This window comes from Haliotis rufescens, unplaced genomic scaffold, assembly GCF_023055435.1.
Source record: "Haliotis rufescens isolate VD_foot unplaced genomic scaffold, xgHalRufe1.0.p SCAF_105, whole genome shotgun sequence".
Classification (NCBI taxonomy): domain Eukaryota; kingdom Metazoa; phylum Mollusca; class Gastropoda; order Lepetellida; family Haliotidae; genus Haliotis; species Haliotis rufescens.
Genome location: NW_025963786.1, coordinates 699,721 through 727,155, shown reverse-complemented (window position 1 = coordinate 727,155; position 27,435 = coordinate 699,721). Strand labels below are relative to the sequence as shown.

Sequence of the window (27,435 nt, the reverse complement as noted above, 5' to 3'; positions counted from 1 at the left end):
TGTTATTTAGGAATTCGTTTGAACTCTGTTGGATGGTAATTGAAGAGGTGCTGAAACGTGCAATGCACAAGATGGAAAATTTTCGGGATCGGTTGAAGTAAACATCACCTTCCCCTTCGTGTTTTTGTATCGATGGTAGCTGGTTGCCATGGAAATCAAACAGATATTACTGATGTCAGACAGGACAACACCGCTTACACAAATGGCGGACACACATGGCCACACGTGGCGAAAATTAGAAGGGAGTGACCAAATAGTTGCCCACGGACTGTCTCAAGCGTTGCCCATTGGTGGAGAAAGAACGTCATCACAGTTGGAGGGGTGAAAAATACACAATTTTATAAACGTTCTATTTCAATCCTCTCCAACGTCTTCCACGCTTCAAATTATTATTAGGCATTGCGAACAGTGGGGTTTGCCCAAATAGATATGAAACACTCCCACTGTAAAAGCTCCCTATAAAAGCCCAGAACACTCTATGCAACGTTATCTCTGTAGAAGCATCCATTCGATTAGTTTGGTTCCTGGACTCGGAACAGAAGCTCCTGGTAGTTCTATAATAGTAGAAGAACGCTTTGTAGCTATAGTCTCGGCCATGGCAGCTGCTCATTCCAACCAAACCTTCAAGATCGTTGTCCTTGGTGCTCCTGGAGTTGGGAAGAGCACCATCATCTCCCAGTTCCTGCACCGGAAGTTCCTTGAGTTACACTGGTTCACCATCGAGCTGGAACAACAGACAACTTTGATCGGTAAGGAAGGACGACAAGTCTCCCTCGAGATCGTGGACACTCCAGGTGGATACTGCTTTGGGGCAAGAAGAAGGATTGCAATTGAGTCGGGTGATGCATTTATTCTTGTATTCTCTTTGGAAGATGATTGCTCGTTTGAGACAGTAGCCATGATCAGGGAGGATATCCTTCGTATCAAGAGGAAGAATAAAGTTCCGATCCTTTTGGTAGGAAACAAGACTGACATTGAGGATGATAAAAGAATCACGGGGCAAACTGGTGCTGAACATTTTGCCAAGAAAGAATGGAAAACCAAGTACGTTGAGGCTTGTGGCAAGGACCACAGCAGTGTCACGCGGGTGTTTCAGAAGCTGCTCAAACTGGCAAAGATTAAGGTCGAACTAAGCTCCCATGAACAAGGGGAAACGCGAAGGTTTACCTTCCCTGGAAGGGTGAAGCGAAAACTTAGGGCCATTGGTGAGAGACGAAGTTCTGTTGCATAGTTATTTCATATGTTGTATAAATTGGTATTTTGGTGCATAATTAAATAATTATGATGCTGTAAGACTTGATAACGACTTAATAAATCTATTTCTATCATTTTGTTGTCTCTTTTCAGTACATGCGATATCGTGTGACTGGATTTCTGGTCCATCACCTGATTATCTGATTATTTTATATGCAGCTGTCGCATGGCAGGAGAAGGGCTGTGCGGCGTGAGGCAGAAAACGCATACAATATTTCTGCAATTGAGGGAGTGGTGGGTGCTACCGATAGGTCAGGACATGCTTACCATATTTCCGAAGACCGCCTCCGTGGCCTAGTGGTAGAGCGTCCGCCCGTAGAGCGGAAGGTCCGGGGTTCGATGCCCGGCCGCGTCATACCAAAAGACGTTAAAAGAAGGTTCTTGTTGTGAACCTGTCTGCCGCTCGGCATTAAGGGGCTAAAACAAGGACTGGTCGGCCCTGAGTCAGTATACTGTGTCTGAGTGGGGTATTCATGTTAAACTGCGGCATGGTATCTCAGTGAGCTTGCACTATAAATCGGCATACAAGCAGCCACACACATACACACACGTACATGCACGTCGCTATATAAGTGCAACAATCTTGGACGCGACGTTAAATCCCATTTCACCTCACCGTATTGCCGAAATTTTTGTGTCATCACTGATTTTTCAGTACGCCTTTTAAGACAAATGGAATCTGTTTTAGCGGATAATCGCGACCCGTTCATCTCTGGATTCATGTATCTGCTGATTGACTGAGGTCCCCGAGTTTCAGCTTGAGCTTTGTGGTATTTTATCATTTATACTGAGTCAGCTACAAGAGATGCAAGAATGCCTTCCTAAATTGACTTAGGTTTGTACTATGTTTGCTGTTTGAAAACAACGACGACATGCATAGCTTAACGTTGCACTCAGCAATATTCAAGCTGTATAACGGTGGCCTGAAGATATTAAGTCGGAACTAGGCAATCCAGTGATTGATATTGTGAGCAATGATCTACGTAACCGGGTACGATGACAGGCAATAGTCTGGTGGTTAAAGCGTTCGCTCATCACGCCGAAGGCCTGGGTTCGATTCCCCACATGGGTACAATGTGTCAAGCCCTTTTCTGGTATATTACGAAAAGCTGTGTAAAACCGTAGTCAGTCACTCTCGTGGATGGAGCCTGTCCGGATCTAAACGTCTGGTGCCTGATCCCCGACCGCGTCATCCCAAAAGACAGTGTCAATCCCTAAAATAAGTCTGTGGGACAACAAAATAGACTGAAAAATGTCTGAATAGCAAACTAGCCCTTATAGACTAAAGTCTGTCACTTTGAGTGGCGACCCGTAAATATTCTGGGGTAGAATTGGCCTTCAGCAACCCATGCTTGCCGTAAAAGGTGACTATGCTTGTCGTAAAAGGCGACTAACGGGATCGGGTGGTCAGGCTCGCTGACATTGTTGATGCATGTCATCGATCCCAATTGCGTGGATCGATGCTCATGATATTAATCACTGGTTGTCTGGTCCAGACTCGATTATTTACAGACCGCCGTCATATAGCTGGAATATTGCTGAGTGCGGCGTTAAACAACAAACCAACCAACTAACCAACTTTCATTGACCAAGGAAATCCTGAATTACTAAAGATTTACAACCAGATTTGTACAATTGAGGTGGCAAAAACGAAAAATACATGAGAAATATCAAAGTATAAGAAAATCGCGCGGGAGCGAAAATCAATCGTACTAAAACATTTCCATACTTAATGAGATAGCAAACATATGATATAACATATTTCAAAGCAATACATGATAAAAGTATGCGATTTTTCAGCTGGAGAATAAAATTCTCGGGTCACCAATTCTCAATGAACGTGAAGGTCTGGACAACACACGACCGCCGGACTTTGCCGAATGGTGACGGAAGCCGGACGATTAAGGGGGAGGGAAGCGGTGCCGTCACTGGACCGTGATTAGACATGTTTCATGTCCCGATGACACTGGGTTGATCAAAATAAACTTTCATGCGTACAACTGTTAAGTTGGGAATTAAAATGTTTAATGTCTTTTTTATTCCTCTAGAAGCGGGTGTGGTCGTGGGATCTGCAAACCAAAAACTAAAGAGTCGCCCAAGTGCTAAAGTCAGGAGCGAACATGATGCCCCCTGATAGTTTACACCTCAAAGTTGACAAATGAGCACCACTTTAATATGTATTACGTGCATCTTTTGAAATAGCCAAAGACAATATTGTGTGAACAAAAATACGTTGTCATGCGCCACACGGTGCCAACAAGCATGTGACCATTTATCAGGCAGCATACCCTCCTCATAATGAGAGTATCTGACAAAAACTGAAACGTGAAAAACCCGCGAAAACAAATTCATTGTACCCCCCAAAAAAACACAAAATAAAAAACACAAAACAAAACAAACAACAACAAAAAACAACAATAAACAAAAAAAATTTAAAAAATGACAAACAACCAGAACAAAAAACAGCTAAAAACACTCAGTAGCGTATGTGATCCACTTGGTGCGATCACAGAATGGCACCCTCGTCTCGTGCTTCCAATAAGTGTCTCGGTGGTTGTCAAGGGAAGATTGTCTAACTCTACAGCAAGAGCATTGCCGAGTTCCTGTAGAGAAGCCGGAAGGACGGCGTTGTGAGAGGGCGATCTGCAGCTCGTTGCACGTGTGTTCGATAGGGTTTAGGTCTGGTGACACTCTGGTGCTCTAAGGAGGCACGATTATGTGCTTTGTCACCCATGAGGGTGAATCCCCTCTGATTGCACCAGCATTGGTCTGTCCAGAATGTCATCTCTGTAGCGCACACACACACACACCTGCCAACGTGCCCCGCCCTAGATTTCAGTTTAGATATACAATATATCTGGACACATTTCTTAAATCTTTTAAACTTTTGGGTGAAACATTTTTGTAGAGTTTAAAAATATTCAGCCACAAGTAGTAGTTTTTATTTTTTTTGGAATATACAGAATTCTTTGTTGAAGAGGGGGGCGGTCGGGTAGCCTTGTGGTTAAAGCGTTCGCTCGTCACGCCGAAGACCCGGGCTCGATTCCCGACATGGATACGATGTGTGAAGCCAATTTCTGGTGTCCCCCGCCGTGATATTGCTGGAATATTGCTGAAGGGGCGTAGAACCATACTCAACGTTGGAGAAGAGCTCCGCATCTGAAAAGATCATCTACTGACTTTGAATCACAGAGCTGACAAAGTCTTTCTTGTCTTCGTATATTCTCAGCGGGTCTCAGCGGGCAAACTAGGATTTGATTTACATGGGTGAGTTGGGTTTAACGCCGTTTTTAACAGTATTCCAGTTATATCGCGGCGTGTCAGGGAGGAAAACCCGAAGTGATGCATGCAGGTCTCAGACGTTTTACCAATTCGGTAGACCAACGAGCACGGGTATGGTGCTAAGAAACCTAGAAATATAATCGGGGCGAACCGGGAATCGAATATGAACAATCATATGTTTCTAGCGTGTCGCGAATCGCTCTGCGAATCGCGGCTGGGCCACCCGTGCTCCCAAAAGTGGAATGAAGTACTCACTCACTCACTCATTCCACTCTTGTATAAACTGACCCTGAAAATCTCTGATCGACCTTTGAGACCAGCCAATTTGTAGAGCATGTGTATGGTTTATGAAATATTTCAGTTAGTCTAACATCATTTAGTATCTTTTGAACTCTCACAATCCATGGTAATTTTTTTTCTATATTCCGCTGGCTTTGAGATAATGTTCCGGTACAAAATGTTATATTAGTTATTTATGCTATCCGGGCAAATTAGTTTGTGCAAGTAAGTTATCATACGTTTAAACAGTTTGATATGAATTGGTTCCGTCAAGTCCCCATATACCATATACTTTGGCGTTGATTTTCTTAATCCGACTGAACGGGTCAATAATTATAAGTGTATTGTTTGTGAACTAAGCGGCAAAAGAAAGTATAGGTTGGCAATTTGTAATTTTCCTAAAAACAGCGACAATTAGTGGAAAGTGGGTATTGGGAATATGACTGCCCAGGAACAGGTACCAAAAAACACCTCACCCGAACGCGCCACCTTTGACGGCGCTCGTGCGGTGACAAAAAAATTGTGAAACAGGTTTCCCGCCTATGGTATAAACTGCGCGTGCATGTTAGCTGTATAAATGCGTTCGTCTGCAGGGTATAACCACACGTGATGAAAGCACACAAAAGAAATGTCATGACTGTCACAGAAGCAGAGAGAGAGAGAGCCATCGGTATGGTCGAAATGGGGGCAACATAGGTCCAAATTGCCAGAAGGTTTGGTTGTACACCATTGACAGTAGCCAGGCTGATTCAACGGTACAGGCAGACAGGGAGGACACAGGACAGGCCTAGAACCGAACGACCCCGGGTGACAACATCACTGGAAGACGGTCAGATACGGCTCATTCACCTGCGAAACAGATTCGTAACGGCGATGGCGACGGCAGCAAAAGCGTTGGGACATCCCATTAGCCAACGTACAGTACTACGACGACTTCGTGCTGCTGGAATCCGAGCGTTTCGTCCTTTCCGAGGAATGGTACTGACTGCTCAACATCGACGCCTGAGACTGCGATGGGCGAGGCAGGTTCGACGCTGGCAAGTGAGAAATTAGTTTCGAGTGCTGTTTACTGATGAAAGTCGGTTTAACGTGTTTCGAAATGACGGCAGAAAACGAGTTTATCGACGCAGAGGGGAACGTTTGGCTCCGGCGTGTATTCAAAAGGTCCATCCATTCGGCGGGGGTGGTGTCATGGTGTGGGGTGGTATTTGTGGAGATCAGAAGACTGATTTGGTGATTATACAGGGAAACCTGAACGCTGTGCAGTACAGAGACCAAGTGTTGCAGCCAGTTGTGCTTCCGTTCTGACAAAACCAACAGCAGGGGACATTGTTTCAACACGGCAATTTCAGGCCCCATATTGCAAGACTGACTCGGAACTTTCTAAACCAGCAGAACGTTGACGTTTTGCCCTGGCCTGCCCACTCACCCGATATGAATCCTATTGAACATATGTGGGACCATCTTGACAGACAGATTAGAGCACGCCATCAGCCTCCCGTCAACAGACAAGAATTGCAGCAGGCCCTGAGAAACGACTGCCAACGGATTCCAGTCCACATCATCAGAAGACTGATGTCATCGATGAGGCGGCGTATCACAGCATGCATTGAGGCAGCTGGAGGTCATACACGCTATTGAAGGCAACTGTGTCGACAATGAACTTGTAGTGTGTCTGACAATTTTTTGGTGACATTTCAGACAACTTTTGAAAATGAAATTTCTTACCCCACCATTGTTTACCTTGAGCTTACATTACCTGTGATTGCACAATTTCATTCAAACTGTTTATCAATCATTTGTTACCCCTCCCTAGATTATATTATAATTCTCAACAAAACCTCTACTTTCTTTTGCCGCCCAGTTTATTACATCTAACTTTTCAAACCCCCATACATCTGAACTATACTCAACAACAAAAGTTCCTGTGACACCAATATTTTAGTGTATTTTTCAAACAAGTAAAGTTTGGTTTTCAATATTGTAGTACATGTATGGGATCAAGTCACAAAAACGCAACTACTACAGAAAAGCATGCATTCCATGCAAAAGTAGACTTTTATTCAAGCCCCATGCATTTCACTACCTAAGAATGGGTATAAAAACATGTGCGTTAAGGGGATTCCATATGCATTGTTTAGCATCGTGCTAACAACAACCACTCAGAAAAACAACAAAATTACGCAATTATTCAACATTATGAAATGCCACGCCTGTACGAAAATGAGCGTCTGCGAGCCATTGGTATGCTTGAAGCAGGATCGAGTGAACGTGATGTTGCAAGACAATTTAACGTCCACAGAAACACCATTTGATGTTTATGGCAATGTTGGCAACAGACGAATGCAGTCAGAGACCATCCTCGGAGTAGCAGGCCACGCGTAACCAATAATCGAGAAGACAACTGGATTCGAACAACACACCTACGAAATCGATTCCAGCCAGCAAGAGTGACTGCAAGAAGCATCCCTGGCCTTCGACGAATATCGACACAAACCGTACGTCGTCGCCTGAGGTGTGCAGGGATTGTCGCCAGAAGACCCGCCAGGCGTCCCATTTTTGACAGGAAACCACCGTCAAGCACGTCTACAGTTGTGCAGACAGAGCCTACGCTGGACGGCCATGCAGCGGGGACAAGTTCTATTCACTGACGAGTCTCGTTTTCACCTCAGCCACAGCGATGGACGGGTTCGAGTGTAGCGACGTCGAGGTGAACGTTACGTCAATCATTGTGTCATGAAAGAAGATCGTTTCTGGGGGCGGCAGCGTTATGGTATGGGGTGGGATTACAGCAAGACAGAGGACCCGTTTGATAGTGGTAGAGGGAAATCTCAATGGACAGCGCTACCGCGATGAGATAATCGGCCCTGTTGTTCTACCGTTTTTGCGTCGTCATGGCCCAGGCATTAACTTTCAACATGACAACGCCCGGCCTAATATTGCTCGAGTTGTTCAGGATTCTCTTCAACAAAACAACGTGAATGTCATCCCCTGGCCGGCTCGCTCCCCTGATCTCTCACCAATCGAGCACATGTGGGATAAGATGGATCGGTGCCTTCGACGTCAACCACATGTTCTACAGACACTCCAGGCACTTCGAAACATGCTCCAGCAGATATGGACAGATATCCCACAGGACTTTGTGCGACTTCTGGTTCATTCCATCAGACGAAGATGTGTTGCTTGCATCGCAACCAGAGGTGGACACACACGCTATTGATTTGTAAATTGACATTTTGGCATGTTCATGTTCTTTATGAAATCACGCCATTTCTGGTGTCAGTATGACAATAAACCATTTGAACACTAACAGGAGTCTTTTATCTGTTGCAAACCGAAATTGTTTCAGATTTGGTAAAAATCATAACTTTGCATTAAATCTTATTCAATGTCACATGAACTTTTGTTTTTCAGTATATATATTCACACGCAAAAGAAACGCAAGTGGTTTTAAGCAAATAGGTAACAAACACAGAACCTTAAATTGATACGAGTTTCAGCCTGATGGCTTTATCAATATTTTTGATTGCATTTTGGAAGCCCCGAGTAAAAACACAACACCAAAAACGAATCGCCAAAACGTACCATTCCAATGAATATGTAGGTATCATGCACCCATTTCTCGCGAAATCGAAATTGCACGAACTGTCACGAACCGTAGTGGGTATAAAACTGTGGCCGATTCTTGGACCTACCACTCCTTGGTCAACAATGCCACGCCTAACTCAAATTCAGAGAAACCAGGCTATCGGACGTTTGGAAGCTGGAGAGTCTGTCAAAGATGTTGCCCGTCATTTCAACGTTAACATAACCACAATTTACCGTCTCCTGCATCAATACAATGCTACACAGACCACAGATGACCTCCCTCGGAGCGGTCGTCCTAGGGTCACCACAGCTCGACAAGATTGGCAGATTACCCGAGAACACCAACGACATCCGTTCCTAACTGCAAGTGAAAGTGCTCGACAGACCATAGGAACACATAATCGATACATTAGCCGGAACACTGTGATCCGACGTCTCCGTTCCAACAACCGCAGATGTCGCCGACCAGCACGTCGTCCTGTTCTCCAACCACGGCATCGACAAGCACGACTTCAGTGGGCACAGTGTCATCACAATTGGCGTCATCGTGAGTGGAGGCGTGTCATCTTCTCTGATGAAAGTCGCTTTTGTGTCTCCCTTGCAGACGGAAGGGTCAGAATTTGGCGGCGTCGAGGTGATCGTTTCGCTGACAGAAACGTTGTGGAAAGGGATTCATGGGGTGGACCTAGCGTCATGATAAGGGCAGGGATTGGACTTAATGCGAGACTTGGACCCATGTGCTTTCTGAATGTTGGTCAAGGTCGGGGACATTTTTGGCACAACATCAACAACACATTTTCCAGCAGGACAACGCTCGTCCCCATGTTGCCAGAGCTACCATGGCCTTTCTGCAACAACACAACATCCGTGTTCTACCGTGGCCAGCCCTCAGCCCTAAACTGAACCACATCGAACACTTGTTGGGTGAGGTTAAAAGGCGTCTGCACAATGTGCGCCGAGTCCCTAGAACTTTCGATGAACTACGCACAGCTGCTCTGGATGTGTGCAGGAGGATCCCTAGGGCCTTCACAAATCCTCTGATCCACTCAATGTACAGGAGACGTGTGGCAGTGATCAATGCTAATGGTGGTCACAACAGGTATTGACTGACATTTTGGGTATTGACCCGAAACTGTGTAAGCCCTTAACATTTGATTTTTTTTAATGTCATCTGCCTTTTAATCCATTAAACTGTCTTCAGTCAAATTTTTGTCAATCTTGCCCTATTAGTATTTCTTGTCTTTACTGTTGAAAATAAATACCATGTATACTGCATACTCGACTTGCGTTTCTTTTGCGTGTGAGTATATAAAATGATTGGAGCAACCATAATATCAAATTCAGTTAGGCTGACAGGCCAAGAACAGGCAGACCCAGGGTGACCACGCCCCACGATGATCGGTACTTGCGTACCTTGCACCTCCGAAATCGCTTCCTGGCAGTGACGTAATCGGCGACAAATGCCTTAGGTCACAGGGTTAGTCGACAGACAGTGGCCAGGAGACTCAGGGCTCATGAAATCAGGGCTTTTAGACCATACAGAGGACAGCTATTGACAGCGCAACATCGTCGTCTGCGATTGAGATGGGCCCGGACTGTACGACGTTGGCAACGACGTGACTGGCAGAGGGTTGTCTTCACTGACGATTCTGTATGTTTAGGGCTGATGGAAGAGAACGTGTTTACCGCCGAAGGGGTGAACGAACGGCGGCGTGTTGCGTGCAGGAGGTCGTACCATATGGTGGAGGGAGTGTCATGGTGTGGGGAGGTATCTGTGGGCAGGAGAGGACATCGCTGGTCATCGTTGACGGATACTTGACAGCTCAGCGTTACATGGATAACAATCTTCGTCCAGTTGTCCTACCATCTCCCCAACGGCAGCCACGTGGTGTCATTTATCAGCATGACAACGCTAGAGCCCATACAGCCAGAATTGTCACTAACTTCCTCGCAGCCAACAACGTCAACGTCATGCCGTGGCCTGCACGCTCACCCGACATGTCCCCCATAGAACACCTCTGGGACTTGATGGATCGTCGTGTTCGACAACGACCACACTCTCCAGCCAACCGGCAAGAACTGATCTTGGCCCTCCAAGAAGAATGGCGTCAAATCCCACGTGACCTCATCAGGCGACTGACTTTTTCTGTGCGTCGAAGAGTTTTTGCGTGTATTGAGGCATTTGGTGGTCACAGACGCAACTAATGACTTGTTATTGAACGTCAGCGATTGTTTATGTACTCTGCCTGTTGTCCATGATTCTGAAAGCTCGAGTTTTGTACCACACCCAACTTTGGGGGGCTCTGACGTCATTCTTAGTCGCGGTATGATTGTCATTTTCAGTGTTGATTATGTTGATATATTGATCTTCTCAATACGCTTTACTTCATGCATGTATGTTTTATTGTTTTTGAGCAAGAGTGAGTTCAAACTCTGGTAAAGTTTCTTTTGGACGTCAGTTTATTTGAAACACATCTAGTGAATTTTGTAGACCTTGGAGACAGCATTTGGGAGTAATATCAAATGTTTCCAAACCCGGGTCTCATTCTCCGTTAAGCAGTCGATATTTAATCCTGCGCATTCGTTGTCGTCTAAAAAGATTCCAGATCATTAAGTAAGTTTGAAAACAAATGGGTTGACAGATTTGTCCCTGGTTATACAGACCTGTGAAGATCCGGGGTAGAATAGGTCTTCAGCAACCACTGCTTGCCGTAAAAGGCGACCAACGGGATCGGGTGGTCAGGCTCGCTGACTTGGTTGATACATGTCATCAATTCCAAGTGCGTGGATCGATGCTCATGATGTCAATCACTGGATTTTCTGGTCCAGACTCGATAATTTACCTCGGCAAGCCTTGGAGTGTATCGAGGCAAATACTCGGATAATGTATTATTTGATTATTCCAAATATTTTGTTATTCATATGTTCATATTTTTAACCCTATTAACAAATCTTCCCTTTATACCTGTTTTTAATATTTTGGTCCAAAGGCCAGTTCTACAGTTTTTTCTTTCGAGTTTAAAAAATTGTGTTAACATATGAATAACAAATACATTATCTGTCGATGAAAACTTGTTTCTAAAGCCAGCTTCCGCTGATATTAAAGAAAATTTTCTTCTAAAACGAATTTCAATCGGTCATTTAGGATACTTGCAAATAACCAACCGAAGCAATGTTATCGGTCTATATGAATTTGGGTCAGATGGATCACCTCTATGTTTCTGAATTATTTATTTACCATGATTTAGGGATAATACCAGAGGCGAATACCAGATTAAAAAAATCACTATTTAAAGGAGCTAATAAATCGACACTGTCAATGATATAGTCGTTTTCTACATTACCGAGACAAGCTGCTTTGTTCCGTTTGAGATCCTTTGCCGCCTTTATTATTTCGTCGGTAGTGATATCATCATTCAAAATACTGCAAAGATGTACATTTCATTTAAAATGTAATCATTGAAATTATCTTCGTCTTGTATGGGGTTCTCGTTTATTTTTTTGAAAAGTCAAAGAAGCTCGCAATGTCATACGCAATGTTATACGTTGTTTGTTTCATATTCTCCCAACTAGTTTTTGCGAAACGCTTCGGTCAGTTTTCATATGCTGTCGGTAGACACTTTAATTTCTTTCTGTATTATCTTTCTTAAAACGACGTTTAGCTTTGTTAAACTTTATTTTTCTTGCCTTTTTACATTCATTTCCGAACCATGGTTTATCAGTTTGACTACTGTACACAGCTTTGCCTCTGCAGCTTCTAAAATACTGCATGCGCAGCGCCAGTTAGCACGTGTGCTATGCTGTCTCAAAGATTGTAGACGGAAAATGGGCCAGAACTTTGGAAACGCGCCGCGTGGGCTGACTGGGTGAGTTATTTATTTGTTCGACATCAATACTTTGGCGGAATAAGTCAGTCTTGTTGCTATCACTTCTCCATTTCCTTATGTATGCTGGTTGGTTGGGTGGGGTCCGGGTTTTCTAAGTTAGGTTTTGTCACAGTGAACGTGAGTGGAAATGTACATCTGAGAAATTCGGGGAGAACTCCTATTTATCAAATGATTATGAAAAGGGGTAGGCACATAGGAGACGTAATGACATAATCAATTACAGGTTGGTCCTTACCTGATGTTTTTCCACTTAGTCTATCTAGTCAATTTAGTCACTGGCCACTGGCGTTCCCATTTTGCTGATTCTTAGCGAGCTTTGATTAGTATATTTGTCTTTATCACCTCCCCAATGACGTTAAACTGCAAATCACACGTTGAGGCCTATCCTATTCGACATGGTTATATATGACTCGAGACCCGTGAAGATCCAGGCTCGCTGACGTAGTTGATGGAGGTCATCGTATCCCAATTGCGTACATTGATTCTCATGATGACAATCACTGGGTTGTCTGGTCAGACTCGATTCTTTACAGACCGCCGCTATAGAGCTGGAATATTGCTGAGTGCGGCGTCAAACATCAAAGAACAACCGCTTTAAGAAAACCAGTCTTAGTAAAAGATTTGCTCATGCTCAAAATAAGAAATTGCTTCCTGAAAACAACAAACAAACAACATAACATAGCGACGGGTAGCAACGAAGACCCTGCTTTGACATATTCAGACCATTAAGAAACAGTTACAGCATCGTTCCGGAAAGTAAAGAAAGTTTATTTTTTCTAAAATTGATGATCAAATCTATAATAACCGAAGTGGGTGAGTATGGTTTCACGCCGCTTTTAGCAATATTCCAGCAATATTGACTCGAATTTGCGTCTTTGTCGTGACGAACGAAAGCTTTAACCGCGAGGCTACCCCACCGCCCCAATTTCTGAAATAGTGAAACGTGGTGGCGTCTACTGAAAAACCCCACTATTTAAACAGCTAAAATGGAGCTAATATGTTTCTCTCCATATTAATAATAGCCATAAAATTTATGCCGATAACAACTCCCTCGCAGATGGGATGAATGGATGAACGATACGGTTCCCTGCCCAAGAACGCCAAACAGAAAGAGGCAACCAGGTATACTTAAACGATATTGTCCTTGCCAAATACCATGCGATGAAGTCAAGGAGCTGTTGTACCCGTGTATCAGCAATAAGGTTCTGCGCATCACCATTGAGTTATTCACTTACACACTTTTAAAATAAGTATGTTGTTTCATAGAATCCCTGACATATCGAAAGAGGCCTCCTTCATTCCTATTCACAAAAAGAACAGTATTAGTGCATTTGAATTACTTCAGAGATAACAACACGCTTCGAAACTTACGGCGGCACGGGTGGCCCAGTCGTCTAAGACGCCGCGATTCGCTGTGCAGCGTTGGGTACCTTTGGGCACGCCAGAAACCTATGATTGTGTGTTCGAATCCCGGTTCACCCCGATTATGTTTCTAGGTTTGTCAGCACCATACCCGTGCTCGTGGGTTTCACCCAAGTGGTAAACGTCTGAGACCTGCATCACTTCGGGCTTTCCTCCCAGTTAAGAAGTTAACGATGAAGACACATGTGATATGGTAGTCATTTTCCATTCTTGCAATGATGTTGTGCTCGTGGTATGCTGGATCATCTTCCCGAGACAAGGGAGTTAACAGGCTATATTAGTTCAGTTACACTCTACTACTATACTATGACACACAACCCCAATTCTCAACTCTATGGCAATTCCTTAGACACCACAAAGACTAATCCAAGAATCTTGACATTTGTTCATAATTATATGAAATAGGCGAAACTATTGATAATTGATCAGTAAACAAGATTTATAATTTATTACTCGGACCAACACACATTCGTCATATCTACAAGTTATGGCACCTTGAATGTATTTGCATTTGTGATGTAGCGGTATTTATAGTCGTACCAATCTAAACCAGCATAACTGACTGAAATCCAAATATGTTTAACCATATCTGTCCTTGTTTGTTGATGTGAAAACTTAATTAGGGCCTTTGCACAAGCAATGAACGAGGCAGGATGGCCTCAGGTTTTCGCGAACACCCGGTATTTGACAGTTATTTCATTAACAAGTGATTATGATACAGTGGGAATCATACAATGGAGATCTGATTTCTTCTGATTGATGCGACTGTAGTGTACATATATAAAATGGGTATATACAATTTGTTAATACTCTTCATGAAAGGGGCATAGGCGGCCATCTTGTTGAATCTGAAACGCGTAACCTGTATATCTTTTCGAACTGGAGTCCCCATTCAAAGCTCACTTTGGATGAAATAAAGTTTAAGATTTGCTTGTTCGGGGACTCTTTGTTATGATCCCTTGATGTTGTTTACAAATTTATTTGAACTCTGTAGGAGGGTGGCTTAAGAGGTGCTAAAAACACGCAATGCCCAAGATGGAACTTCATCGGGAAAGGTTGTAACAAACACCAATTTCTCCTGCGTGTATGGGTATCCATGGTAGCTGGTTGCTATGTGATAAGCTAGAGGGATGACAAGATATTTTATCTTGACAGAAACAAACAACTCCATATAAATTGAAAAAGAGCCACGGCGAGATGGGAGATTCATTACCTGTGGAAAATCTGGGATATTCCTTTAGCTGACTTACTTTGCTTAAGCTACAGCTTTAAGTAAGGTCTGGGTTGAATGGAAAATAATATGGTTCAGGGACTGTAAGACCGACTATGATTTGCCACTGTGCCAGCATTAAACAGAATAGGCGCCGGGCCTCCAATACAGTGAGTGAGTGAGTTGGGTTTAACGCCGCTTTTAACATTATTCCAGTTATATTGAAGCGTGTCAGCTTAATGTGGGAGGAAAGCCCGAAATGATGCAGGTCTTAGACGTTTACTACTTTTGTGAAGCCCAAGAGCACGGGTATGTTGTTGACAAACCTTGAAACTTAATCGGGGTGAACCAGGATTCGAACCCAAAATATAGGTTTCTGGCGTGCCCAAGGGACGCAACTCTGCACAGCGAATCGTGGCGCTTTAGACGACTGGGCCACCCGTGCCCCCTGGCTTCAGAAGAATAAACATGACAATAAAAATATGTTCTAATATCCGACTGAACAACTGTTCACAGTCAAACACCGTTGTGTCGAAGTAAAAGCTTGGTCCCTGCGTTTTCCTTCTTTATTCATTATTAGTTGTGTCGAACCTCGGATAGCTCGAAGTATTTACCTAGGTCCTTTCAATTTCGAAGCAACATTTGCCTGTATATGAAGGTTTATTTCAACCGACCCAGCTATGTGAGATAAGAAAATGGAAAAAGGAAACGAATTGAAAAAATAAATTACGATAAACCCCAAAAGAGAATTCGAAGAAAAAACAGCCCAGAAAGCTAAATACTAATTAGGTCTTCAGCAACCCATGCTTGCCGTAAAATGCGACTATACTTGTCGTGAGAGGCGACTAACGGGATCGGGGCACCGTTCCACAAAGGGATCTTAGTGCTACGACGACCGTCAGTCAGTGTTAAAGTATGGGAGTTATGATCACCTTAGCGCTAAAATGGCTTTATGGAACGGGGCCCGGGTGGTCAGGCTCGTTGACTTGGTTGATGCATGTCATCATATCCAAATTGCGTGGATCGATGCTCATGATGACACCCACTGGATTGTCTGGTCCAGACTCGATTATTTACAGACACGGGCATATAGCTGGAATATTGCTGAGTGCGGCGTCAAACATAAAAGAACAACAGGTTTAAGAAAACCAGTCTTAGTAAAAGATTTGCTCATGCTCAAAATAAGAAATTGCTTCCTGAAAACAACAAACAAACAACATAACATAGCAAAAAGTGGCAACAAAGACTCTGCTTTGACGTATTGAGACTATTAAGAAATAGTTATAGCCTCGTTCCGGAAAGTAAAGAAAGTTTATTTTTTCTTAAATTGATGATCAAATCTATAATAACCGAAGTGAGTGAGTGCGTATAGTTTTACGCCGCTTTTAGCAATATTCCAGGAATATCGAATCGAATCTGCGTCTTTGGTGTGACGAACGAAAGCTTCAACCGCGAGGCTACCCCGATTACTGTAGGAGTGAAACGTAGAAGTGTCTACTGAAAAAAACCTATTTAAACAGCTAAAACGGAGCTAAGATATTTCCTTCAATATTGATAATAACCGTAATATTTATGAGATAACAAATCCCTCGCAGATGGGATGAATGGATGAACGATACGGTTCCCTGCCCAAGAACGCCAAACAGAAAGAGGCAACCAGGTATACCTAAACGATATTGTCCTTGTCAAATACCATGTGATGAAGTCAAGGAGCTGTTGTGCCTGTGTATCAGCAATAAGGTTCTGCGCATCACCATTGTGTTATTCACTTACACACTTTTAAAATAAATATGTTGTTTCATAGAATCCCTGACATATCGAAAGAGGCTTTAGAGAAAACAACACGCTTCCAAATTTACGTCATTTTCAGCCTATCGCTGGTGTAATTCTAGCAAAGCCCGCGTTGATCAACCCTTTGACATGTGTGAGTTTGAATGTTGGTTTATGTCTTAGCAGTGAACCCTTCACAGTTTGCCCAGATGGGATAAATAGGGTTGAGCCCACAACGTCTGACTGGCGTACTGTTTTATACTTTACTGGTTTCTTATTCAGGCGAATTTTCTCCATGAGTTTAACTTTCGTTTCAGATGGTCTGAAGTGGACATTGCAAGACGTCAGATATTCCTGCATGGTCTTTAGACTACTCATGGTTGGCACGACAGTATCTGGTTCCCGGAGGTTATGATCACTGGGGGTATCCATGACAGTGACACCGGGGTTGTTCGGACAGGGCAGTAGCTGTTGTTCCAACCAGTCTATGAAAACTATTCATTTCCATTTGATAATAAAGTCCTGGGTGTGTCTTTGGACAACCCCTACATTCTTTGTTATATTTACCGAAAAGTAGACTTGTTGGTATGAAAGTCCGGGTAATTCGGTTTGGTAGCTCGGTGATACATCCTGTCTAAACTACTAAATAGTTTCTCTCTCAAGTGTGAAGGACTTGTATACATTTCCTACTACAAACTCAGTGTCGTGTACCATGGCTATGTCTATGCAAGTGTAATGCAAAATGCAACATTGGAAATAGTGATGATGATGATGATGATGGTGATGATGATGATGATGATGATGATGATGATGATGTACCGACTGGGAGGTACCAAACCTAAGGTACCGAGAACAATGAGTATTATTATTATGGAGTCACATGCGCATATTTCCATAGTCCGTTTCAAAATTCCCTCACTGTTCTAAATCTGAACTTGATGTTTTCGTTCGATTTCTTCTAATGTAAATTTGTCGATTGGACTTCCTGTGACTAAAATATTCTGAACCGCAAAAGAAACGTCACCATGGATAGATATATAAGAAACCGTATTTGTCCAAACACTGTAAACATACTTTGAGACATATTAAAAAGATGAAACTTGGCAAAACTGATCATCAAGGTTGAAATTAAAGTGTCAAATGTTCTTAAAATGAAACACAACACCAGTCTCTGAGAAAATGGCATCACAAGTCAGTATCTCGTGTGTCCACCATGTGCATTGATGACTGCCGTGCAAGGTCGATACATGGAATGGATGAGGCGGTTGATGAAGGCCATGGGCACTTGAGCCCACACTCTGAGGAACGGCTGACGCAGTTCAGCTGCAGTTGTCGGCCTTGGTCGGACGCCATTCAGTCGTCTTTGAATCTCGTCCCACAGGTGCTCAATGGGATTTCAATCGGGCGTTATCATGCTGAAATTCGTGGTTGCAGCGACGTGCCAAATGAGGTACGGCGTGTGGTCTCAAGACTTGACCGGTTCTGGAAGACCACAGGGTCGACCCTCTGTGCAAGACCAATTCCATCCCACACCATGATGCTCGGACCACCCTAGTCCTGCACCATGACCGTGGAAAATATTTATTTTATGAAAAACAGATTTTATGAGTCAAGGAGGAAATTGTGTAATATAAGATTTCAGAGACTAAATGTTAGTCTAGGACCACCCCACGAGACTCAGTGTCGTGTACCATGGCTATGTCTATGCAAGTGTAATGCAATAGTGATGATGATGATGATGATGATGATGAAGATGATGATGATGATGATGTACAGATTAAAATACAGAAATGCAGCAAGGAGGGTTTGGGTGATGAGTAACCAGGTCAGGTTGGTTAGGCTCATCTTCAGTTCAGGGCCCTTGCCCCCTCTACACGCAGCCCAGACAGCGAATGGGACTTCTCCCAGGAAGCGCTGCCTGGTCAAACCCACCCAGACCTTTTCGGAGAATGTGAATACTCCCCAACACTGCAGCCTTCTGCATTACCCAGATGGTCAGAATGGCTGTATCCCTGGTAGCAAAACCGGGTACTCTCCCAATGCCAGTCAACAGACTGGGAGGTACCAAACCTAAGGTACCGAGAACAATGAGTATTATTATTATGGAGTCACATGCGCATATTTCTATAGTCCGTTTCAAAATTCCCTCACTGTTCTAAATCTGAACTTGCTGTTTTCGTTCGATTTCTTCTAATGTAAATTTGTCGACTGGACTTCCTGTGACTAAAATATTCTGAACCGCAAAAGAAACGTCACCATGGATAGATATATAAGAAACCGTATTTGTCCAAACACTGTAAACATACTTTGAGACATATTAAAAAGATGAAACTTGGCAAAACTGATCATCAAGGTTGAAATTAAAGTGTCAAATGTTCTTAAAATGAAACACAACACCAGTCTCTGAGAAAATGGCATCACAAGTCAGTATCTCGTGTGTCCGCCATGTGCATTGATGACTGTCGTGCAACGTCGATACATGGAATGGATGAGGCGGTTGATGAAGGCCATGGGCACTTGAGCCCACACTCTGAGGAACGGCTGACGCAGTTCAGCTGCAGTTGTCGGCCTTGGTCGGACGCCATTCAGTCGTCTTTGAATCTCGTCCCACAGGTGCTCAATGGGATTTCAATCGGGCGTTATCATGCTGAAATTCGTGGTTATGCGACGTGCCAAATGAGGTACGGCGTGTGGTCTCAAGACTTGACCGGTTCTGGAAGACCACAGGGTCGACCCTCTGTGCAAGACCAATTCCATCTCACGCCATGATGCTCGGACCACCCTAGTCCTGCACCATGACCGTGGAAAATCAAGGAGGATATTGTGTAATATAAGATTTCAGAGACTAAATGTTAGTCTAGGACCACCCCACGAGTCTCTTTCAACAACACAAGCTTCCGAATGACGTTCCCCACGACGTCGCCAGACTCTCTCTCTCTCTCTGCCATCTGCTTGTGAGATACAGTAACGGCTCTCGTCTGAGAAGAGGACTCTTCTCAACTGCTGGTGACGCAAATGCTGGTGCTGTGTTGCCCACTGAAGACGGTCCCGGCGATGACGTGACAGAATGGGTCCTCGATGTGGCCTGTGACAATCGTCGACGCACGGTGTCCGCACTTATGTGTCGCTGGTGTCCCCATGGTCTGTCGAGCAGTTTCTGCAGCAGTAACAAAGCGATCTTGAAGATGCTGTCGCACAATCTGACGATCCTGACGTCAGGTGGTGACCTTGTTCTTCCACTACGTGGTCGGCCATCTGTAGTGTTGGTGGTCTGGAGCCTGTATATGGTCCTTACGTGGACTTGAAATGCATTGGCTACGTGCCGGGCGGATTGTCCAGCTTTGCAATCGTCCAAGGGCTGATTTCGTGTCAATCTTGGCATGTGGTAGCAATTTAATAACGAATGAATGTTATCCGATCTGCCTGGATTTGTATAGGGGGAAAAATGGAGGAACGCATGCGCATTTCAATTTGCTCGGAACTCACGTGCATAGGGTTACCATGGCCGTTGCCGTGATGCGTTTAGGCGATCAGTTTTATTGTCATTTGCTTTGTTTTTTTATCATCAAATTTCATTTCCCCGGACAATGTAATGTTAAATTTTAGAAACTTTGATAAAAGTACCCAGATATTTAACTGACAACTTTTCACATAGTGTTACTTGGGATGACGTTTCTTTTGCGGTTCAGTATATTTTATACCACAGATAGTTAGATCAATAGCAACAGTCTGCAAAAATGTTTGTCCTGTTTCTTTAACGGGCAAAACGCATTTTTTCTAGCAATTCCGTTTTTTTTTTGACATAGGGTCCCCATTCAAAGTTCACACATGGCTCCTTGTTATTTAGGAATTCGTTTGAACTCTGTTGGATGGTAATTGAAGAGGTGCTGAAACGTGCAATTTTTCGGGATCGGTTGAAGTAAACATCACCTTCCCCTTCGTGTTTTTGTATCGATGGTAGCTGGTTGCCATGGCATGCGGACACACATGGCGAAAATTAGAAGGGAGTGACCAACTAGTTCCGCACGGACTGTCTCAGGCGTTGCCCATTGGTGGAGAAAGAACGTCAGGACAGTTGGAGGTGTGAAAAATACACAATTTTATAAACGTTCTATTTCAATCCTCTCCGACGTCTTCCACGCTTCAAATATTTATTAGGCATTACGAACAGTGGGGTTTGCCCAAAATAGATATGAAACTGTCTCCCACTGTAAAAGCTCCCTATAAAAGCCCAGACACTCTATGCAACGTTATTTCTGTAGAAGCATCCATTCGATTAGTTTGGTTCCTGGACTCGGAACAGAAGCTCCTGGTAGTTCTATAATAGTACAAGAACGCTTTGTAGCTATAGTCTCGGCCATGGCAGCTGCTCATTCCAACCAAACCTTCAAGATCGTTGTCCTGGGTGCTCCTGGAGTTGGGAAGAGCACCATCATCTCCCAGTTCCTGCACCGGAAGTTCCTTGAGTTACACTGGTTCACCATCGAGCTGGAACAACAGACAACTTTGATCGGTAAGGAAGGACGACAAGTCTCCCTCGAGATCGTGGACACACCAGGTGGATACTGCTTTGGGGCAAGAAGAAGGATTGCAATTGAGTCGGGTGATGCATTTATTCTTGTATTCTCTTTGGAAGATGATTGCTCGTTTGAGACAGTAGCCATGATCAGGGAGGATATCCTTCGTATCAAGAGGAAGAATAAAGTTCCGATCCTTTTGGTAGGAAACAAGACTGACATTGAGGATGATCAAAGAATCACGGGGCAAACTGGTGCTGAACGTTTTGCCAAGAAAGAATGGAACACCAAGTACGTTGAGGCTTGTGGCAAGGACCACAGCAGTGTGAGACGGGTGTTTCAGAAGCTGCTCAAACTGGCAAAGATTAAGGTCGAACTAAGCTCCCATGAACAAGGGGAAACGCGAAGGTTTACCTTCCCTGGAAGCGTGAAGCGAAAACTTAGGGCCATTGGTGAGAGACGAAGTTCTGTTGCATAGTTATTTCATATGTTGTATAAATTGGTATTTTGGTGCATAATTAAATAATTATGATGCTGTAAGACTTGAAAATCAACTTAATAAATCTTTTTCTATCATTTTGTTGTCTCTTTTCAGTACATGCGATATCGTGTGACTGGATTTCTGGTCGATCACCTGATTATCTGATTATTTTATGTGCAGCTGTCGCATGGCAGGAGAAGGGCTGTGCGGTGTGAGGCAGCAAACGCATACATTACTTCTACAATTGAGGGAGTGGTGGGTGTTCAGGACATGCTTACCATATTCCCGAAGACCGCCTCCGTGGTCTTGTGGTAGAGCGCCCGCCCGTAGAGCGGAAGGTCCGGGGTTCGATCCCCGGCCGCGCCATACCAAAAGACGTTAAAATAAGGTTCTTGTTGTCACCCTGTCTGGCGCTCGACATTAAGGGGCTAAAACAAGGTCTGGTCGGCTCGGAGTCAGCTTACTGTGTCTGAGTGGGGTATTCATGTTAAACTGCGGCATGGTATCTCAGTGAGCTTGCACTATAAATCGGCATACAAGCAGCCACACACATACCCACACATACATTCACGTCGCTATATAAGTGCAACAATCTTGGACGCGACGTTAAATCCCATTTCACCTCACCGTTTTCCCGAAATTTTTGTGTCACCACTGATTTTTCAGTACGTGTTTTACAATGGAATCTGTTTTAGCTGATAGTCGCAACCCGTTCATTTCTGGATCGAGATATCTGCTGATGGACTGAAGTCCCCGAGTTTCAGCTTGAGCTTTGTGCTATTTTATCATTTATACTGCGTCAGCTACAAATGATGCAAGAATGCCTTCCTAAATTGACTTAGGTTTGTACTATGTTTGCTGTTTGAAAACAACAACGACATGCATAGCTTAACGTTGCACTCAGCAATATTCAAGCTGCATAACGGTGGCCTGAAGATATTAAGTCGGAACAAGACAATCCAGTGATTGATATTGTGAGCAATGATGTACGTAACCGGGTACGATGACAGGCAATAGTCTGGTGTTTAAAGCGTTCGTTCGTCACGCCGAAGGCCTAGGTTCGATTCCCCGACTCGATGGGTACAATGTGTGAAGCTCATTACTGGTATATTACGAAAAGCTGTGTAAAACCGTAGTCAGTCACTCTCGTGGATGGAGCCTGTCCGGATCTGAACGTCTGGTGCCTGATCCCCGACCGCGTCATCCCAAAAGACAGTGTCAATCCCTAAAATAAGTCTGTCGGACAACAAAATAGACTGAAAAATGCCTGAATAGCAAACTAGCCTTATAGCCTAAAGTCTGTCACTTTGAGTGGCGACCCGTGAAGATTCCGGGGTAGAATTGGTCTTCAGCAACCCATGCTTGCCGTAAAAGGTGACTATGCTTGTCGTAAAAGACGACTAACGAGATCGGGTGGTCAGGCTCGCTGACTTGGTTGATGCATGTCATCGATCCCAATTGCGTGGATTGATGCTCATGATATTAATCACTGGATTGTCTGGTCCAGACTCGATTATTTACAGACCGCCGTCATGTAGCTGGAATATTGCTGAGTGCGGCGTTAAACAACAAACCAACCAACTAACAAACTTTGACTGGCCAAGGAAATCCTGAATTACCAAAGATTTACAACAAGATTTGTACAATTGAGGTGGCAAAAACGAAAAATACATGAGAAATATCAAAGTATAAGAAAATCGCGCGGTAGCGAAAATCAATCGTACTAAAACATTTCCATACTTAATGAGATAGCAAACATATGATATAACATATTTCAAAGCAATACATGATAAAAGTATGCGATTTTTCAGCTGGAGAATAAAATTCCCGGGTCACCAATTCTCAATGAACGTGAAGGTCTGGACAACAAACGACCGCCGGACTTTGCCGAATGGTGACGGAAGCCGGACGATTAAGGGGGAGGGAAGTGGTGCCGTCACTGGACCGTGATGAGACATGTTTCATGTCCCGATGACACTGGGTTGATCAAAATAAACTTTCATGCGTACAACTGTTAAGTTGGGAATTAAAATGTTTAATTTCTTTTTAATTCCTCTAGAAGCTGTTTCGGGTGTGGTCGGGGATCTGCAAACCAAAAATTAAAGAGTCGCCCAAGTGCTGTAGTCAGGAGCGAACATGATACCCCCTGATAGTATACGCCTCAAAGTTTACAAATGAGCACCACTTTAATATTTATTACGTGCGTCTTTTGAAAGAGCCAAAGACAATATTGTGTGAACAAAAATCCGTTGTCATGTCATGTGACCATTTATCAGTCAGCATACCCTCCTCATAATGAGGGTACCTGACCAAAACTGAAACGCGAAAACAAAGTCATTTTACCCCCCCCAAAAAAAACAAAACAACAAACCACGACAACAACCCAAAACAAACAGCAAAACTAACAAAACCAAACAACAAAACCAAAGAAACAACAACCCTCCCCCCAAAAAAAACCCCAACCAAACAACAACAACAAAAAACCAACAACAAACAACAACAAACTACCAAAACAAAAAACAACAACTAAAAACTCTCCGTAGCGTATGTGATCCACTTGTTGCGATCACTGAATGGTACCCTCTTCTCGTGCTCCCAATAAGTGTCTCAGTGGTTGTCAAGGGAAGATTGTCCAACTTTTCAGTAAGAGCATTGCCGAGTTCCTGTAGAGAAGCCGGAAGGACGGCGTTGTGAGAGGGCGATCTGCAGCTCGTTCCACGTGTTCGATAGGGTTTAGGTCTGGTGACACTCTGGTGCTCTAAGGAGGCACCATTATGTGCTTTGTCACCCATGAGGGTGAATCCCCTCTGATTGCACCAGCATCGGTCTGTCCAGAATGTCATCTCTGTAGCGCGCACACACACACACCTGCCAACGTGCCCCGCCCTAGATTTAAGTTTAGATATACAATATATCTGGACACATTTCTTAAATCTTTTAAACGTTTGGGTGAAACAGTTTTGTAAAGTTTAAAAATATTTAGCCACAAGTAGTAGTTTTTATTTTTTGGGGAATATACAGAATTCTTTGTTGAAGAGAGGGGGCGGTCGGGTAGCCTAGTGGTTAAAGCGTTCGCTCGTCACGATTCCCGACATGGGTACAATGTGTGATTTCCGCCGTGTTTTTGCTGGAATATTGTTTAAAGGATCATAGAATCATCCTCACTGTTGGAGAAGAGCTCCGCATCTGAAAAGATAGTGAAACTCATCTACTGACTTTGAATCACAGAGCTGACAAAGTCTTTCTTGTCTTCGTATATTCTGTCATCGGCCAGTCTCAGCGGGCAAACTAGGATTTGATTTACATGGGTGAGTTGGGTTTAACGCCGTTTTTAACAGTATTCCAGTTATATCGCGGCATGTCAGGGAGGAAAGCCCGAAGTGATGCATGCAGGTCTCAGACGTTTACTATTTCGCGAAACCCACGAGAACAGGTGTGGTGCTAACAAACCTAGAAATATAATTTCCCTCACCTGCTCACTCATTCCACTTTTGTATAAAATGACCCTGAAATCTCTGCTCGTCCTTTGAGACCAGCCAATTTGTAGAGCCTTTGTATGGTTTATGAAATATTTCAGTTAGTCTAACATCATTTAGTATCTTTTGAACTCTCACATTCCATGGTCAATTTTATGGCTTAATTAATTATGGCTTTGAGATAATGTTGCGGTACAAAAAATAAATGTGAGATTAGTTATTTATGCTATTTGGGCAATTTAGTTTGGCGTTGATTTTCTTAATCCGGCTGAACTAGTCAATGATTATAAGTGTATTGTTTCTATTACTTTTCAAACCCCCATACATCTGAACTATATAAAATGATCGGAGCAACCATAATAACAAATTCAGTTAGATGACAATCGAGTGGAAGGTTTACATTTCTAGCTCTTTTTAATAAACAGTACATCGCTTTCGTTTCACTTCCATCAGAGCTTCTGTTTCTATGGAATTGTATTCGTAGATATGTATGTCATCTGCTATTTCCAGGGGCCTTTTATTTAAAGAAAATACATATTTGGGTGATTTATGTGGTCCACCTCCAAAAACTAAAACTTTTTATGTTAAGATATAGTTACGTTTAGTTTTCACCTTAAACAATATGTTCGAAACACATCTAGTGAGTTTTGTAGACCTTGGGGACAGCATTTAGGAGTAATATCAAATGTTTCCAAACCCGGGTCTCATTCTCCATTAAGCAGTCGATATTTAATCCTTCGCATTCGTTGTCGATTAGAAGATTCCAGATCATTAAGTAAGATTGAAAACAAATGGGTTGACAGATTTGTCCCTGGTTATACAGACCCGTGAAGACCCGGGGTAGAATAGGTCTTCAGCAACCACTGCTTGCCGTAAAAGGTGACTATGCTTGTCGTAAAAGGCGACCAACGGGATCGGGTGGTCAGGCTCGCTGGTTTGATGCATGTCATTGATTCCAAATGCGTGGATCGATGCTCATGATGTCAATCACTGGTTTGTCTGGTCCAGACTCGATTATTTACAGACAGCCGTCATATAGCTGGAATATTGCCGAGTCCGGCGTCAAACAACCAGCCAACCAACCAACCTGGTTGTACACCTGATTCACGTGGGAAATACTCGGATAATGTATTATTTGATTTTACCAAATATTTTGTTATTCATATGTACATATTTCTAACCCAATTAAAAAAATCTTCCCTTAATACCTGTTTTTAACATTTTGGTCCAAAGACCAGTTCTACAGTTTTTTCTTTCGAGTTTAAAAAATTGTGTTAACATATGAATAACAAATACATTATCTGTCGATGAAAACTTGTTTCTAAAGCCAGCTTGCGCTGATATAAAAGATCATTTTCTTCTAAACCGAATTTCAATTGGTCATTTAGGATACTTGCAAATAACCTACCGAAGCAATGTTATCGGTCTATATGAATTTGGGTCAGATGGATCACCCCTATGTTTGTGAATTGGTTTTATTTACCATGATTTAGGGATAATACCAGAGGCGAATACAAGATTAAAAAAATCACTATTTAAAGGAGCTAATAAATCGACGCTGTCAATGATATAGTCGTTATCTACATTACCGAGACAAGCTGCTTTGTTCCGTTTGAGATCCTTTGCTGCCTTTATTATTTCGTCGGTAGTGATATCATCATTCAAAATACTGCAAAGATGTACATTTCATTTAAAATGTAATCATGGAAATTATCTTCGTCTTGTATGGGGTTATCGTTTATTTTTTTGAAAAGGCAAAGAAGCTCACAATGTCATAAGCAATGTTATACTTTGTTTGTTTCATATTCTCCCAAATATTTTTTGCGAAACGCTTCGGTCAGTTGGTTATTATATTTTCATATGCTGTTGGTAGACACTTTAATTTCTTTCTGTATTATTTTTCTTAAAACGACGTTTGGCTTTCTTAAACATAATTTTTATTGCCTTTTTACATTCATTTCCGAACCATGGTTTATCAGTTTTACTACTGTACACAGCTTTGCCTCTGCAGCTTCTAAAATGCTGCATGCGCAGCGCCAGTTAGCACGTGCGCTATGCTGTCTCCAAGATTGTTGACGGAAAATGGGCCAGAATTTTGGAGGTGTATTAATTTGTTCGACATCAATACTTTGGCGGAATAAGTCAGTTTCGTTGCTATCACTTCTCCATTTCGTTATGTATGCTGGTTGGTTGGGTGGGGTCCGGGTTATCTAACTTAGGTTTTGTCACAGTGAACGTGAGTGGCAAAGTACATGTGAGAATTTCGGGG

General features: G+C 43.2%; 2 protein-coding genes across 2 annotated transcripts; both read left to right on the top strand.

The window, feature by feature from the left end:
- Nucleotides 1–512: 512 nt before the first annotated feature.
- LOC124112701 (ras-related protein RSR1-like) lies at nucleotides 513–17,061 on the top strand. Its single transcript, XM_048392019.1, has 3 exons — nucleotides 513–981; nucleotides 5,122–5,187; nucleotides 17,010–17,061. Exons 1-3 carry the CDS (start codon nucleotides 596–598, stop codon nucleotides 17,059–17,061), a joined length of 504 nt encoding a protein of 167 aa, XP_048247976.1. The 5' UTR covers nucleotides 513–595.
- A 3,990-nt stretch (nucleotides 17,062–21,051) lies between these two features.
- Nucleotides 21,052–21,687, top strand: LOC124112703 (ras-related protein Rap-2a-like). Its single transcript, XM_046472833.2, has one exon. It carries the CDS (start codon nucleotides 21,052–21,054, stop codon nucleotides 21,685–21,687), a length of 636 nt encoding a protein of 211 aa, XP_046328789.2.
- The last annotated feature ends 5,748 nt before the right edge of the window (nucleotides 21,688–27,435 follow it).

Excerpts from the sequence above, each read along its gene's own strand:
- LOC124112703 (XM_046472833.2), top strand. The coding sequence starts at position 21,052 with ATGGCAGCTGCTCATTCCAACCAAACCTTCAAGATCGTTGTCCTGGGT.
- LOC124112701 (XM_048392019.1), top strand. The coding sequence starts at position 596 with ATGGCAGCTGCTCATTCCAACCAAACCTTCAAGATCGTTGTCCTTGGT. Across the intron at positions 982-5,121 it reads AACAAGACTGACATTGAGGA|TCTTAATCCGACTGAACGGG; the intron begins TGATAAAAGAAT and ends TGGCGTTGATTT. Across the intron at positions 5,188-17,009 it reads GAACTAAGCGGCAAAAGAAA|ATGGTCTGAAGTGGACATTG; the intron begins GTATAGGTTGGC and ends CTTTCGTTTCAG.